We start from the raw sequence: 17682 nt of genomic DNA on the forward strand, positions 1-17682 counted from the left end.
AATATCTTGTCAATAAAATAGATAATCTTTGGACCGCTACTGATTGAAAAATCCATCTCGACATTCGGATGTTTAAGAGTCTTCTTGGCAACAATATCCACTTCCTCTACTTCCATATGAGTTGGTACCCAGAGAAACATCACAAATTCTCCCATCTGTTTCACCCTATACAAGCACTGCAAAACCTCATACAGTAGATCCTGTCTGCTCTGGGACACACATGACTTTAAGCTCATCAGTGCTGTACAGGAGTCAGAGCAGATGACTACCCTGTCTGGCCACACCTCCTCCACCCACTCTGCAGCCAATAGTAAGGCCAACAACCTCATTGTGTAAACAGATAAATGATCCGTTGCTCTTTTTGCCACTGCCACATTAAACTCAGGAACACTAAAAGCTACTCCTGCCCTTCCTGTTTTAGGGTCCTTAGATCCATCTGTGGATATATTAAAGAAAGCATAGTTACTGTGTTCTTAAATGTTCACTTACAACTGAATCTACTCCTTCCTCAATAGCTCTTAGCCTCTCAAGCAACTCCAGGTCTATCCCTGGTTCTGGGAGAAACCAAGGTGGGATAAACTGTTCGCTGCCCTGGCCCCCCAATGGTGGAACAAACTCCCTCACGACGCCAGGACAGCGGAGTCAATCACCACCTTCCGGAGACACCTGAAACCCCACCTCTTTAAGGAATACCTAGGATAGGTTAAGTAATCCCTCTCACCCCACCCCCCTAAGTTTTAGATGCACTATTGTTAAGTGACTGTCCCACTGGATGTCATAAGGTGAATGCACCAATTTGTAAGTCGCTCTGGATAAGAGCGTCTGCTAAATGACTTAAATGTAAATGTAAATAGCAGGAAGAACCACAGAGGGGTTAAACACCCTCATCTCTCTCACCATCCGCTATCCATCCAAAGATTGTATTCAGATTTTGTTCATGTTCTCGGCACTCAAGGAGCATCTGTTTTTGTAGGATGTGTAACCTTATGTCCTTGTAGATTGACGTAATATGTCATGGCCTGCTGTTGTCTTCTTCACCTTAATGGCATCTCTCCCAATTCTACCTGCATCGCTGCCAACGAAGAGGTCCTAAGTGCTCCACAACATATTCTTAGGGCTTGGGGCTGGATAACATCTAGCTTTTTTAAAGATGTCTGAGCTGCTGATCCATATCCTATACTTCCATAATCCATTGATGACCTTCGAAAAAAATAGATAAATAGATTTTTAAAAATTTAAGTGGTGGTGCTTTTCTCTTTTTTTTTTGTTGGGCTCCTCGTGTGGATTTGTGCTCCCTGATTAACTCAAATTTAAGTTGTTGGCCACTGACAAGTATTGTGATTCGACATGTAGAATCGGTAGGTTCGTCACTACTGGATCGGCAACAATGATGTATATAAACCCCAAACTGCTAATGTGAGGTATTGGCCATTGAGAGGCTTTGAAGCCACCGGTCGGCCATATTGGCTCTCCTCAGTAGGAGCAGTCCTTCATAGCAATGAATGGAATTCTACAGTATTTCAATTAAATGTTTCAAGGACAAAACGACATATATTTTTAGTTGCTGTAGTGGGGACAGTAACATTATTACAACAAAATGTGTTTATATAATCATGTTTATGTTTAGCTTACATAATATAGTTTAAAAGTATGCATTAAGGTGTATGTTATATAACAAACGTGTTAAAAACGAATGTAGACATCAATAAATGCATTTCTATAGCTATATATACATATACATACAGTACCAGTCAAAAGTTTGGACACACCTACTCATTCAAGTTTTTAAAATAATGTTTTTACTATTTTCTACATTGTAAAAATAATAGTGAAGACATCAAAACTATGAAATAACACATGGAATCATGTAGTAACCAGAAAAGTGTTTAACAAATCAAAATATATTTGCGATTCTTCAAAGTAGACACCCTTTGCCTTGTTGACAGTAATGCACACTCTTGGCATTCTCTCGACCAGCTTCATGAGGTATCACCTGGAATGCGTTTCAATTAACAGGTGTGCCTTGTTAAAAGTTAATTTGCAGAATTTCTTTCCTTCTTAATGCATTTGAGCCAATCAGTTGTGCTGTAGGGGTGGTATACAGAAGATAGCCCTATTTGGTAAAAGACCAAGTCCTTATTATGGCAAATAAGCAAAGAGAAACAACAGTCCATCATTATTTTAAGACATGAAGGTCAGTCAATCCGAGACATTTCAAGAACTTTGAAAGTTTCTTCAAGTGCAGTCACAAAAACCATGAAGCGCTATGATGAAACTGGCTCTCACGAGGACAGCCACAGGAAAGGAAGACCCAGAGGTACTTCTGCTGCAGAGGATATGTTCATGTTTTTGTGGCCCCACCCCCATCAAAGGTCCTCATCCCTGATCTAGTCCAATGTTCCTCTTAGTTTTCATACATTTTCTTTTGTAGATATAGCAAACTTCACTTGAGGTCATGTTTAGCTATATTACCTATTCTCAGTTATATTTTTTTAAAACGTTATAAGAATCTTTCTGTTTGGACGTTAAATGACGAGGCAGAGTCATTGATGCGAGTAACCAGTTCAATACATTGCAACACTTCCGGGTATCGCAGTAATTAACGTTTACCAACAGGCGGCATTGCTGTGCCATTTTACACACATAACACTTTTTTTTCCCAATGACTGTTTAATCTTTCAACTAACTTTTTTTTAACCTATTACTGAGTTTATAATACAACTTTAGTTTATAGTTAAGTCCTCTTTTATTTGTTGTCTTTAGTAACTTATCTCTTGTCTTTTGTGAGTTTTGTTTTATGTTGACTAAATTGACGGAGCAAAATATATATGTTTTTCTTCATGGATTGTAGGTTATCAACGTGAGGGACCTTTATTGTGAAGGACGAATTGAATACCCAAGACGTCGTTTTAGACAGGCCCAGTTCAGCCAGAATTATAAACGGAAGCTGGCGGCAGAATCGAACATCTCCTTAGTTAACACGACTTGATGGTTAGTTACTGTAGCTAGATTAATGGTGTGGAAAGACGTTAATTCGTAGTAAAGTCTTATAAAATGGGCGACCTTGACTCTGGCATAGTATATGTGCGCGAGAGAGGACAGCTTCGTCGCGTCAATAACATTGTGCTCGCGGAGACGAAGCCGCCTTCATCATCATCATCATCACACAGAACAACAAACCCTCTGGCGTTGAAAAAGGAGCACTTCGTCTTCACCTATAACAAAGAAGGCAGTTTGAAGTACACTGCCAAATCCCTCTACGACATATCTCTGCTGTTTGTGGCGTACAACATCAACCATGTCGATTCTCTCGAAGGATTTCCTGAACAAGTAGGGGACAGACTCTTCGCCGCCGCGGAGGAAAAACAGATATTTTCAGATCCTGATGCAGCCCCCAAGGCTCTGCAGTTGTTCAGTGATGCATACGGGGACATAGTGCTCGGGTCACTTTGTTTACGGCATAGGTAAGGCAGTATTGGCAGGGGACAGAGCTTGGTTATTAACACCGTCCGTGCCACATTGTAGTTAGCCTACATACCCCACCTTGTAGTACAACCAACATTATGTAACCTTCAACCTACAGCCCATTTAGGAACTTGCGATGCACTTCATTGATAGTTCATACATGGGCTGGCTGCCTGTTGCCTTATTTCCGTACAGGTTTCCTTTGCTGTCTGAAAAGCTGGAAGAGATAAAAACGTTTCATAGTCTGAAGTGCCTGGATCTCTTTGGCTGCAGACTGGGAGACAGCCACGACATCTTCCAACATCTCACATCAGATGCATTGTCCAGGTAGGAATATATTTAGTTGTTGTTCTGTCATACAGTACAATGTCTAATTAATTCACTGAGGCTGAGCTGCACGTGTGTGATTGACCCTGATGTGTCTTTAGCAGGCAGATTTCAAATGGTTCTGGGTGGTGGTTCGCCTAACCATATTGGGCTCCTGAGTGACACAGCGGTCTAAGGCACTGCATCTCAGTGCTAGAGGTGTCACTACATACCCTGGTTCGATTCTGAGCTGTAATCACAACCGGACGTAATTGGGAGTCCCATAGGGTGGCGCACAATTGGCCCAGCGTCGTCTGGGTTAGGCTGTTGTAACAGTATAACTTTAGACCGTCCCCTCGACCATACCCGGTGCGCGAACCAGGGACCCTCTGCACACATCAACAACAGTCACCCACGAAGCATCGTTACCCATCGCTCCACAAAAGCTGAGCAAGGGGAACTGCTACTTCAAGGTCTCAGAGCAAGTGACGTCACCGATTGAAACGCTATTTAGTGCGCACCACCGCTATCTAGCTAGCTATTTCACATCCATTACACAGTCATTGTAATTAAGAATTTTTTTCTTAACTAACTTGCCTTTTTTAAATGAAATAACCCCCAATCGTAACCTCAACCAATTTAGGTCTCTAGGCCTAAGCTTTTGATGTGTGTGCTGAGTATCCACTTCCTTGTAAAGTTAGTCCTGTGTCTGTCTCCCCATCAGCCTGGTCCAATTGTAGTTCTCCTCTCCTTTTTCTCAGTAGCCTGGTCCAGCTGTCCCTGGGTGGTAACAGCCTGTCAGACCAGGGACTCCAGAGACTGACAGCCCCTGTCAGGATGATGAGGAGGGGGCTGAGACACCTACAGATACTGGACCTGTCCTGTGAGTAGTCTGTTATGAGGGCATCTCAATAGTACAACATTGCACCCTAGTCTCATCCTTAGTTATTTGCACAGCTAGGAAGGAAATCTGAATCGTGAAAGCAGATTCTTCTTAGGGATGCCATACATGTTTTGTGATTTTTAATCTGTTCTTTTCCAGCTAGTGAAGATGGGAGGGAAGACAAGGTCAGGAAGTCTTAGATGGTCCAGGGGACACACAGCATAGCTCTAAACCGGATGTTTTCACTTCTCTTTCCAACAGACAACCCGATCACTGAGAAGGCAGTTGGATATCTCACATGCCTCCCAAAGTTACAGGGTCTTGATGTATCAGGAACTAACATAAAGGTGAGAAGGTTTTGACTCTGTACTTCTCCCTGTCACAAGACCAGGGTTCCAGACTAACATTTTCCCCTGGTGGTACTGGTGCCTCTTAAGTTTTTCAGTTGGGTGGCACCAACCAATGCACGTAATATAACATTTTAGTATATAAAGTAATTCGGTGCTTTATTAAAAAGTGTAGTAGACTACAATAAATACATTTTGTCATATTTTCATAATAAAATAATATTTTCATGTTGTGATTTAAAATATTTGAATGTGCAACATAATCCAGTGATTGTCATACATTTTGACTTGACAAATTAGACTATTTGTTATATTTTACTGTTAAAATAGAGCTCCAGAAATGTCTGTAATTATTATTATTATTTGTGGTTCAATAGAGATGAATTAGCCTGCATCTTAATGCGCACTAATATCGTAGACTAATTATAATTGGGGCTAATTCACCATCTGATTAAGTGAAAACTCAAAGCACATTAGTAAGATCGCTGACGCTAACTCTAAAGATATTACCCACTGCTAGTAGCCATGTATTCATCTAACAGGACATTTTGAATGGCTCAAATGTTGTAGCCTATTGCCCAGTGAGGCCTATGCATTCCCAGTGAGGCCTATGCGGATTTCACATGGTCCGTATCTCAAAGCCACATCAAATATGTTGGTTGTAAAAAAAATAGTTGCTATTGAGAGCTGAGTAAAAAAAATAACCTACAGAAAGCTGAACCTCCTTTCTTCAACGGTGACAACATGATAGCCGTGTTTTCCGTAGGATAGGATTTTGAAATGTTATACAATCAGAACACAGAGCATTTTATTTCCCGGGAGAGGGAGCGTGGCTCGCTCGGTACACAGCAGCAGGACCCAGTGAAAAGGGACACTTTTTCATTACAGGAATAATGTACTACTTTACTCGTTTGACCAAATCCATGTTTTTAGCTTTCTATAAAATAATATGTTTTTGAGTGAGGTGACCGTGTAGAATGTGCGTCTGGCACCGTCTGGAGCCCTGCACCAGACCATAGCTAAGATTCTATTCTGACCCCTTTTTTCCAATCTGTAACATGTCTTCCACAAGATGGCACCGTCTGGAGCCCTGCACCAGACCATAGCTAAGATTCTATTCTGACCCCTTTGTTTCCAATCTGTAACATGTCTTCCACAAGATGGCACCGTCTGGAGCCCTGCACCAGACCATAGCTAAGATTCTATTCTGACCCCTTTGTTTCCAATCTGTAACATGTCTTCCACAAGATGGCACCGTCTGGAGCCCTGCACCAGACCATAGCTAAGATTCTATTCTGACCCCTTTGTTTCCAATCTGTAACATGTCTTCCACAAGATGGCACCGCTGATAGCTAACAGAACTGAGGGTGAAATGTATACTATTTGATTCCCAGGTTGGCCCGTCATTCAAGCAGACCGTGAGGAACACCATGGGGTTGGTCCTGTCTGAGAAACTACTGGAGGCCTTCGACCACTCCTGTTGTAAAACACGAGGCTGGGCAGAACAGGTAACACTCCTGTTGTAAAACACGAGGCTGGGCAGAACAGGTAACACTCCTGTTGTAAAACACGAGGCTGGGCAGAACAGGTAACACTCCTGTTGTAAAACACGAGGCTGGGCAGAACAGGTAACACTCCTGTTGTAAAACACGAGGCTGGGCAGAACAGGTAACACTCCTGTTGTAAAACACGAGGCTGGGCAGAACAGGTAACACTCCTGTTGTAAAACACGAGGCTGGGCAGAACAGGTAACACTCCTGTTGTAAAACACGAGGCTGGGCAGAACAGGTAACACTCCTGTTGTAAAACACGAGGCTGGGCAGAACAGGTAACACTCCTGTTGTAAAACACGAGGCTGGGCAGAACAGGTAACACTCCTGTTGTAAAACACGAGGCTGGGCAGAACAGGTAACACTCCTGTTGTAAAACACGAGGCTGGGCAGAACAGGTAACACTCCTGTTGTAAAACACGAGGCTGGGCAGAACAGGTAACACTCCTGTTGTAAAACACGAGGCTGGGCAGAACAGGTAACACTCCTGTTGTAAAACACGAGGCTGGGCAGAACAGGTAACACTCCTGTTGTAAAACACGAGGCTGGGCAAACAGGTAACACTCCTGTTGTAAAACACGGGCTGGGCAGAACAGGTAACACTCCTGTTCTAAAACACGAGGCTGGGCAGAACAGGTAACACTCCTGTTGTAAAACACGAGGCTGGGCAGAACAGGTAACACTCCTGTTGTAAAACACGAGGCTGGGCAGAACAGGTAACACTCCTGTTGTAAAACACGAGGCTGGGCAGAACAGGTAACACTCCTGTTGTAAAACACGAGGCTGGGCAGAACAGGTAACACTCCTGTTCTAAAACACGAGGCTGGGCAGAACAGGTAACACTCCTGTTGTAAAACACGAGGCTGGGCAGAACAGGTAACACTCCTGTTGTAAAACACGAGGCTGGGCAGAACAGGTAACACTCCTGTTCTAAAACACGAGGCTGGGCAGAACAGGTAACACTCCTGTTGTAAAACACACATTTATGGTACTAAAGTCGTTTATTGATAACTTGTTTTATTTGTATGGCATGTATGTTTGTGACAGGTAGTAAACCGGTGGGAGTTGAGTGCAACAGAACTGCCCAAACTAAAGAAGATCCAAGAGTCAAGAACATCAGCTATTCGCTTTTGTAAGTGTTAACATCCTTTTGTATATACATCAGTATTTTAATGAAAGACCATTTTAAAGCTAACCAGGTCGGGAGCTGTGTGTTCTTTAGCCGGATAGTCTTAGCCATGCCATACATGTCAGAGGTTAGGGGAATTGGCTATAAGCACATTACCGATCTGAACCAGGCTATTTTCTAAGCTTGTCTGTCTCTGCAGTGGCCAGTTTGGTGCTGTTTTTATATACAATATATGGCTGTCAATACAGGTGCTGTTGTTGTAAACAAGACAATTACTATTTGCTCTTCAGTTGGCAGAGAGAAGTTTGTCAGAGGAATCCTGAGCGCATCACCTCTGATCCAGGACAAAGAACAAGACAAAACCAGGGAGAGGATACATTTGTATAAACCAGCAACAAGCACACACACACATCAGACCCAATGCACAGGGACTAAAAGTGGACAGATGAAGCCCTCGTCACTCGACAACGTTGAAATCGCAGGGTCCACCAACGGACATGTAAAACCCTGTTCACAGAACAAGAAGAGGCCTCGTAAACACCGGGTCGGGGACAGTGGGCATCACAGCCCTCCTGTTAAACGTGCTTCTTCATCACCAGCTCTCACAGCAGGCGATTTGGATCTACTCAACAGTTACTGATGCTTCTTCTCCGTAGCCGAGGTCCACAGTCTCCAAATGTGTGTGTGTGTGTGTGTGTGTGTGTGTGTGTGTGTGTGTGTGTGTGTGTGTGTGTGTGTGTGACAATGCAGTGCTCAATTTTACCTCTTCCTGGTGTCATGCATCCTGTAGAGTTCAGGTTCCACCTCTAGGTTAGCTTTGGTGGGTCTTTTAGTTTTTGTTAAGTGGACCCCAAGCACTCCTTAGCTGGAGGAACATTTAGAGTGTTTTCTTCGTCAATCTGCTACTTATTTACGTTTTAAACTTTTTACAAATAAAAGTATATTGTTTTATTATTGTAACTGCTCCAAGATTCTGATCATTGGTGTGGATCCGGTCTCTGATGACAGAATGTTCACATGGCCAGGGTACACACCTTTGATTTGGTTCAGAGATTAGGGGATGGATGTGGCAGTCAGTCTAGCATAGGGTGACCAGACGTCCCCGTTTTCCCGGGGACAGTCCTTGTTACATTTACATTACATTTAAGTCATTTAGCAGACGCTCTTATCCAGAGCGACTTACAAATTGGTGCATTCACCTTATGACATCCAGTGGAACAGTCACTTTACAATAGTGCATCTAAATCTTAAAGGGGGGTGAGAGGGATTACTTATCCTATCCTAGGTATTCCTTAAAGAGGTGGGGTTTCAGGTGTCTCCGGAAGGTGGTGATTGACTCCGCTGTCCTGGCGTCGTGAGGGAGTTTGTTCCACCATTGGGGGGCCAGAGCAGCGAACAGTTTTGACTGGGCTGAGCGGGAACTGTACTTCCTCAGTGGTAGGGAGGCGAGCAGGCCAGAGGTGGATGAACGCAGTGCCCTTGTTTGGGTGTAGGGCCTGATCAGAGCCTGGAGGTACTGAGGTGCCATTCCCCTCACAGCTCCGTAGGCGAGCACCATGGTCTTGTAGCGGATGCGAGCTTCAACTGGAAGCCAGTGGAGAGAGCGGGGTGACGTGAGAGAACTTGGGAAGGTTGAACACCAGACGGGCTGCGGCGTTCTGGATGAGTTGTAGGGGTTTAATGGCACAGGCAGGGAGCCCAGCCAACAGCGAGTTGCAGTAATCCAGACGGGAGATGACAAGTGCCTGGATTAGGACCTGCGCCGCTTCCTGTGTGAGGCAGGGTCGTACTCTGCGGATGTTGTAGAGCATGAACCTACAGGAACGGGCCACCGCCTTGATGTTAGTTGAGAACGACAGGGTGTTGTCCAGGATCACGCCAAGGTTCTTAGCGCTCAGGGAGGAGGACACAATGGAGTTGTCAACCGTGATGGCGAGATCATGGAACGGGCAGTCCTTCCCCGGGAGGAAGAGCAGCTCCGTCTTGCCGAGGTTCAGCTTGAGGTGGTGATCCGTCATCCACACTGATATGTCTGCCAGACATGCAGAGATGCGATTCGCCACCTGGTCATCAGAAGGGGGAACCAATTTTTATTTACAATGAGGGCCTACCCTGGCCAAACCCGGACGACGCTGGGCCAATTGTGCGCTACCCTATGGGACTCCCAAACACGGCCGGATGTGATACAGCCTGGATTCGAACCAGGGACTGTAATGACGCCTCTTGCACTGATATGCAGTGCCTTAGACTGCTGCGTACGTGTGTGTTTTAACTAATGTAACTGTACTAGAATGCTTAAAAGGCCGCTAAAATGTTAAATATCGGTTATTGGTATCTGGGTTTGTTTTTGGCAAGAAGAATATCAGATATCGACCAAAAACGTCATATCGGTGCATCACATCACTTATTACCATGAATGTATTATGATCGTGTTTGCTAAAATTAAAAAAATAAAGGTTAAATCAAAATAAATGACAAATGGAAAATAAGAACATTATTGGAACAGTGACTAACTGCACGTGTGTGTCCTCATCGGCTCCTTTGGGGCAGGTCACGACCCCGTTACAGAGGTCAGAGGGCGGGATACAGGTCAGTCTGTCGTCACACAGAAAGCCTGTCGCATTGTCCTCTGTCCTGCAGACACTGTTTACTACAAGGGGACATTTACAAACCCTCATTACTAGTAGTATCACTGATCTAGTGAGTAGTGAGTAGTGAGTAGTATCAGTGAGTAGTATCACTGATCTAGGATCAGTATTCACAAAGCATCAGAGTAGTATCACTGATCTAGGATCAGTATCCACAAAGCATCAGACTAGTATCACTGATCTAGGATCAGTATTCACAAAGCATCAGAGTAATATCACTGATCTAGGATCCGTATCCACAAAGCATCAGAGTAGTATCACTGATCTCGGATCAGTTTAGACCTTTTAGACCATAATGAAAGAACGGGGGGCGCGCTGATTGCTGATCTTACAGCAGCACTCTCTCTGAAATGCTTTATGAACAGGGCCCCAAGTCTTCACAACAAATAGGCCTTCAAACCCAGGATATCACTGAAAGGTAGTATTTACTGCCATCTTGTGTCAGATATCAGTAACTGCATACAATAGCACTCCATTACATGGATAAACAAGACAACAGTAAGTAACTGACAGATCTCTATTCCAAGACTCATCATTCACCAAAGTTGTCTAAACCAGGCCAGTGGTGTCTGGGATATCACGTGGATTAGCTAGTCTCGTTTCCCTAAGCATGTGCGCCAAATTTCAACACTCTTGAGTCAAACACATCAAGAGATATAAACACGTGCCTGTTATAGCGCCACCGTGTGGTCGATATGAATGTTCTTGCATATGCTGAGTCTTGACATTGTATGCAACATGTGTACCAAATGTATTTACAATATGAACATCCTTGACTTTTTTTATGTGCCAGATCACGCCAACGTGAACTGTAGCTCAGTTGGTAGAGCATGGCGCTTGTAACGCCAGGGTAGTGGGTTCGATCCCCGGGACCACCCATACGTAGAATGTATGCACACATGACTGTAAGTCGCTTTGGATAAAAGCGTCTGCTAAATGGCATATGTTATTATTATTATATTAAGTACTAGTCTGGAAAATATTGCATTGAGAGACCTTCGTCCGTAGACGCCACATATCAAGTTTCGTGAAGATCGGACATTCGGTGCCAGAAGAGTAGCGTTTTTAAGTGTTTTTTTACAATATTCTAAATGGCGAAAATCCATCAATGGCGGACCTTATGGGTCCCTGAGTCAAATCTGTTCCTTATGAGGAGAGGGACTTATGTACGGTATTTCATGACTCAAACGGGGTGAGTGGTGTGACCTTTCAAAGTTAGCATTTTCAATCTCTTGTTATGAACTGGGTGGTTCAAGCCCTGAATGCTGATTGTCTAACAGCCGTGGTATATGAGACCGTATACCACGGGTACGACAAAACACTTGTTTTTACTGCTCTAATTACGTTGGTAACCGGTTTGTAATAGCAATAAGGCACCTCGGGGGGGGGTTTGTGATATATGGCCAATATACCACGGCTAAGGTCTGTGTCCAGGCACTAAGCGTTGCGTCGTGTATAAGAACAGCCCTTAGCTGTGGTATATTAGTCATATACCACACCCCCTCGGGACCTATTGCTTAATTAAAGTGCCACCATCTGGCCAATCAGTGTAATTTTGTAAAACATGCACCATTCACCCAAGTTTCGCCAGAATCATGCTATTGCTGTCTGAGATATCGTCGTGTGTGACTAATGTACGGAGACATATCCACAGTCCCCTCCTAAATAATTGTGATCCAGCAGAGAAAGACCCGTGTGTTTATCTTACCAGGAGGTGATTTGGGGATCCCAAAGACCAGAGCGAGTATAACCCCTACCACAGCCAGGACTGTTCCTACAGTTAGTATTATACTGGAGAGACAGACTGCTCGTCTGCTGCAGCACCGACAGCTAGGCTTGCAGCACTCTCCACAGCAGTCTGTGGACAGACAGATGGGAGAAAGACCACAGTCCAGCGACAGATCCTGTACACGTCTATAGTTATTTCTCAAATGGCATCCTATGCTCCGTTTAGTACACTTCTTTTGGCCAGAGCCCTGTATTGTTGGGATTCCATGGGAGGCCCTGTGTGTATCATACCGTGTACCATAACGTGTACCACACCATTTCTAGGTGATGACAGACAAAATAAGTTGTCTTACCTTCATCAGGTGACCCCAATGAACGGTCATCAAACAGTCTCTGACATGGAATAGAAAAGTGATACATTTTAAGTCCCAGGAAATATTTTCCAACATGGAGGAAATCGTTGTTTCCGTATTGATGAAATTAAAATGATTCCATGGACGTTTACAAAAAAAAAACACTATTGTTCCAAATTTCATTCCAACGGACACTTGAGACATTACCTGCTGTGGGTGGGTCCGGTTAGTATTCATGTTGTAGCTCTTCAATATTCCCTATTCAACATATCTAAGCACTACTAAAGCACAGCTAAACTAGTTGCATAGTACCATTATGGTAGGTAATTATAGGTAGGTTGATAGGTTCAGTGATAGTTACTTGGTTACCATTGAGGCATTGTGGAAACAACAGTTTCCCCTCAAGTCACCTCACACCAGCTCAGACATGCCCACAGTGACAAAGGTAAACAGAATCTATCCGTAAACAATAATAAACTGGGCACCAAGGTTCAATGGACTGAAGTCTGAATGGGGAAATAGTTCTAAATCAGTTTTAGTGGTTTGTTTATAGTCACTTAGAAACTTAAAAGCCTTTGAATTGTTCTTTGCCATAGCTACTCTGTGTTTGAGGGTTTACGGTTGACCTAACAGTCAATATGGGAATACGGCTTTAAAGGAAATGCTAGGTATTGGAGGTATCACTATAAAAATACATTTTAGACGAGCATTAACAGAGAATTGGAATTGGATTTTCAGTGTACTTCCTGAATTGACTGGCATTGAAATGGAATTGAGCCCAACTCTGATCTCCACCATGTTGGTTTGGCCCCTAGATGTTTAGATGTTAGAGTGGTCCAGCCTCTTCCTCCGGCTTGGAGGGGAGGACCAGAGAGGATCCTGGGTAAGATGTCAGCAGCTTGTGGTCCTTGGCGTACTCCATGTATCCATTGATACTCAGTTTCTACAAAGACGGAAAAGTTTTATTTTCAATATTGAATGACTCTGGTTCCTTCATATCTCCATAGATTGCAAACTACTTTAATTACTTTTTCATTGGCAAGATTAGCAACCTTAGGGATGACATGCCAGCAACAAACACTGACACTACACATCCAAGTATATCTGACCAAATTATGAAAGACTAGAATAGTACTTTTGAATTCCATTAAAGTCAGTGTGGAAGAGGTGAAAAAAATGGTTGTCAACAATGACAAGCCACCAGGGTCTGACAATCTGGGTGGAAAATTGCTGAGGATAATAGCAGACGATATTGCTACTCCTATTTGCCACATCTTCAATATAAGCCTACTAGAGAGCATTTGCCCTCAGGTCTGGAGGGAAGCTAAAGTCACTGCTACCCAGGAATAGTAAAGCCCCCTTTACTGGCTCAAATAGACGACCAAGTAGCCTGTTACCAACACTTTGTAAACATCTGGATGGAAAAATTGGTGTTTGACCAGATACAATGCTATTTCACAGTAAATAAATTGACAACAGAATTTCAGCACGCTTATTGGGAAGGACACTGAACAAGCATAGCACTTACACTGATGACTGATGATTGGCTGAGAGAAATTGATGATAAAAAGATTGTGGTGACTTCAGCACAGCTTTTGACATTATCAATCATAGTCTGCTGCTGGAAAAACATGTGTTATGGCTTTACACCCCCTGCTGTAATGTGGATAAAGAGTTACCTGTCTAACAGAACACATAAGGTTTTCTTTAATGGAAGCCTCTCAAATATAATCCAGTTAAAGTCAGGAATTCCCCAGGGTAGCTGTTTAGGCCCCTTGCTTTTTAAAATGTATACGACATGCCGCTGACTTTGAGTAAAGCCAGAGTGTCTATGTATGCAGATGACTCAATACTCTACACGGCAGCTACTACAGCGACTGAAATGACTGCAACACTTAACAAGGAGCTGTAGTTAGTTTCAGAGAGGGTGGCAAGGAATAAGTTAGCCCTAAATATTTCTAAAACTAAAAGCGTTGTATTTGGAACAAAACACTCACTAAACCCTAAACCTCAACTAAATATTGTAATAAATAATGTGGAAATTGAGCAAGTTGAGATGACTGAACTGCTTGTAGTAACCCTGGATTGTAAACTGTCATGGTCAAAACATATTGATGCAGTAGTAGCGTAGATGGTGAGAAGTCACAGTCCCAAAGTCCAGAACAGACTATGGGAGGTGCACAGTACTACATAGAGCCATGACTACATGGAACTCTATTCCACATCAAGTAACTCATGCCAGCAGTAAAATTAGATTTAAAAAACAGATAAAAAACACCTTATGGAACAGCGGGGACTGTGAAGCAACACAAACCAAACATAGACACAGACACATGCATACACACACACGATAACATATGCACTATCCATACACATGGATTTAGTACTGTAGATATGTGGTGGTGTAGAAGGGGCCTGATGGCACACGGTGTGTTGTGAAATCTGTGAATATATTGTAATGTTTTTAAAATTGTATAAACTGCCTTAATTTTGCTGGACCCCAGGAAGAGTAGCTGCTGCTTTGGCATGAACTAATGGGGATCTATAATAAATACAAATAGATACTCAGTTTCTACAACGACAACAGAAACATTTTCAATTTTGTTTGTTCATATCTATTTGTTTTTGTTTCATTTATGCAAAGAGTTATGGGATATTAGAATACTAACACTTATATTTTTGGCCTAGGAGAAGACTTTCCTCAGCTGGGATGTATTGAACTACAGCAGTTGCCATGGTAGCACAGCAGATCCAGATGAGTCAGAAAAGACAGGATCAGAAAACATCCATTGTGCGAGTCAGTGGTTCCTAGTGAAGCCAGTGGTTCCTAGTGAAGCCAGTGGTTCCTAGTGAAGTCAGTGGTTCCTAGTGAAGCCAGTGGTTCCTAGTGAAGCCAGTGGTTCCTAGTGAAGTCAGTGGTTCCTAGTGAAGCCAGTGGTTCCTAGTGAAGCCAGTGGTTCCTAGTGAAGCCAGTGGTTCCTAGTGAAGCCAGTGGTTCCTAGTGAAGCCAGTGGTTCCTAGTGAAGTCAGTGGTTCCTAGTGAAGCCAGTGGTTCCTAGTGAAGCCAGTGGTTCCTAGTGAAGCCAGTGGTTCCTAGTGAAGTCAGTGGTTCCTAGTGAATCCAGTGGTTCCTAGTGAAGTCAGTGGTTCCTAGTGAAGCCAGTGGTTCCTAGTGAAGTCAGTGGTTCCTAGTGAAGCCAGTGGTTCCTAGTGAAGCCAGTGGTTCCTAGTGAAGCCAGTGGTTCCTAGTGAAGCCAGTGGTTCCTAGTGAAGCCAGTGGTTCCTAGTGAAGCCAGTGCTTCCTAGTGAAGCCAGTGCTTCCTAGTGAAGCCAGTGGTTCCTAGTGAAGCCAGTGGTTCCTAGTGAAGCCAGTGGTTCCTAGTGAAGCCAGTGCTTCCTAGTGAAGCCAGTGGTTCCTAGTGAAGCCAGTGCTTCCTAGTGAAGCCAGTGGTTCCTAGTGAAGCCAGTGGTTCCTAGTGCTAGTGAAGTCAGTGGTTCCTAGTGCTAGTGAAGTCAGTGGTTCCTAGTGAAGCCAGTGGTTCCTAGTGAAGCCAGTGGTTCCTAGTGCTAGTGAAGCCAGTGGTTCCTAGTGAAGCCAGTGGTTCCTAGTGAAGCCAGTGGTTCCTAGTGAAGCCAGTGGTTCCTAGTGAAGCCAGTGGTTCCTAGTGAAGCCAGTGGTTCCTAGTGAAGCCAGTGGTTCCTAGTGAAGCCAGTGGTTCCTAGTGCTAGTGAAGTCAGTGGTTCCTAGTGAAGCCAGTGGTTCCTAGTGAAGCCAGTGGTTCCTATTGAAGCCAGTGGTTCCTAGTGAAGCCAGTGCTTCCTAGTGAAGCCAGTGCTTCCTAGTGAAGATGAAGAATTGGCACCCCGTTGCATTTTTTTGTGGGACTGAAGAAAAACAAATGCCTGGAATGTAAAATCAAGTTATTAACCGGTTCCCATGCTTTTAAAAATAACGGTTCTGAAAGATTAGTGGAATCTGTGTGGGTAGCTGGACGGGTAGGATGACTGACAGTGAAGGTGAACAGGTGGTCACTTGTCAGGTGACAGAGGAATGGATGAGACTGAGGCAGGAATTCCTTTAACCATAAAGTGGTATATTTACTGAGTAGTCTGTGTTGCATCACAAAGGAAACAAATAACATGTATCCAATCAAATTCATAATCAAAGATCAAATCATATCAGTCATTATTAACATAAGTTAGGGAATTCAACAGTCCAGTTCATTAAGAAGTCAATAGTAATCATCCGCGAGTCATTTAGGCTCATAACTATTTATCATAAATCATGAAAGAATACAAACAGTGAATGGTTATACAATCTATAATCCCCATTATCAACATCAATCAGTTAGCAAACAATGACGTTTCTCATTTCACGCTTTCAATTGTCTTCATGTGTACATAATTAATTTCAATACACATGAACCATATTGATTGCCTAATTGGCCTATGAGGATCTGTAGGGCCGTGATCATTGACAATTCACATTACACAATATGTTTGAAGCTGCGCTCCAAGGTAATAACTATTAACAGTAACTGAATGGCCCACTCTCCCGTTCGCCACAGATAATTCAGAAAGGTAACATGAAAGGTAACAGAGTCTGTGGACTTACGTGGATTCATGGACGCACAGAACTTCTGGATCAGATGGAGTTAAGGAAGAGAAAGCAGCGAGATCAGGCAATGGCAATTTCCTCCTTTTATGGAGTTGAGATCTGTCGGACATTTCCACCTGACATTTCCATTCATACTAAGTAAATTAAAGCGCCCCTAGCCCAGCTGAGTAAATGGCAATGAATTAAATAATTATTCCACCAACTCCGTGGGCCTTTTCTACAGGTTCTGTTCTGGAACAGGATAGAAAATGTTTGTTCCTGGTTCTGATTCTGTTCCTCGAAAAATGTTTTTTTTTTCCCCCAGTATTCGGTTCCAACCCCTGCTTAACTGGTTGAGAACAGAAAACACACAGAGAGATTGAAAGAGCAGGATCAGCTAGTCTGCAGTACCCCTGGAGCAGTTTCAGGGGTTAAGTGCTTTGCTCAAAGGCCCAGTGGCAGAAGACGTGTCCTGTGAGAATTGGCCTGGAGAGACAGCTTGAAGAGGTTGTAGTTGTCCTCGTTGATGCTCCAGTCCACATACATGTCCCTGTTCCTCTCTTGGACAAAACTACACTGGTTTTCCTTGTACACCCGTTTTAATCAAAATTGTGTTTCACTTCATTCAGTGAAGATTCATCCTAAGTAAATCCAAATTGTTGCAATACATTATCTA

General features: G+C 43.4%; 1 protein-coding gene across 2 annotated transcripts; it reads left to right on the forward strand.

The window, feature by feature from the left end:
- The first annotated feature begins 2585 nt into the window (after positions 1 to 2585).
- Positions 2586 to 8637, forward strand: lrrc42 (leucine rich repeat containing 42). 2 transcript variants are annotated; one of them, XM_046322251.1, is made up of 7 exons: positions 2586 to 3464; positions 3661 to 3792; positions 4536 to 4654; positions 4916 to 5001; positions 6396 to 6509; positions 7599 to 7683; positions 7971 to 8637. In XM_046322251.1, the coding sequence occupies exons 1-7, from the start codon at positions 3055 to 3057 to the stop codon at positions 8318 to 8320; spliced, it is 1296 nt and encodes a 431-aa protein (XP_046178207.1). In that variant the 5' UTR covers positions 2586 to 3054; the 3' UTR covers positions 8321 to 8637. The 2 variants fall into 2 exon arrangements, with proteins under 2 accessions (XP_046178207.1, XP_046178206.1); XM_046322250.1 differs by having other exon boundaries at positions 2594 to 3464; positions 4533 to 4654.
- The last annotated feature ends 9045 nt before the right edge of the window (positions 8638 to 17682 follow it).

The sequence above is a fragment of the Oncorhynchus gorbuscha genome, linkage group LG22 (genome assembly GCF_021184085.1).
Source record: "Oncorhynchus gorbuscha isolate QuinsamMale2020 ecotype Even-year linkage group LG22, OgorEven_v1.0, whole genome shotgun sequence".
NCBI lineage: Eukaryota > Metazoa > Chordata > Actinopteri > Salmoniformes > Salmonidae > Oncorhynchus > Oncorhynchus gorbuscha.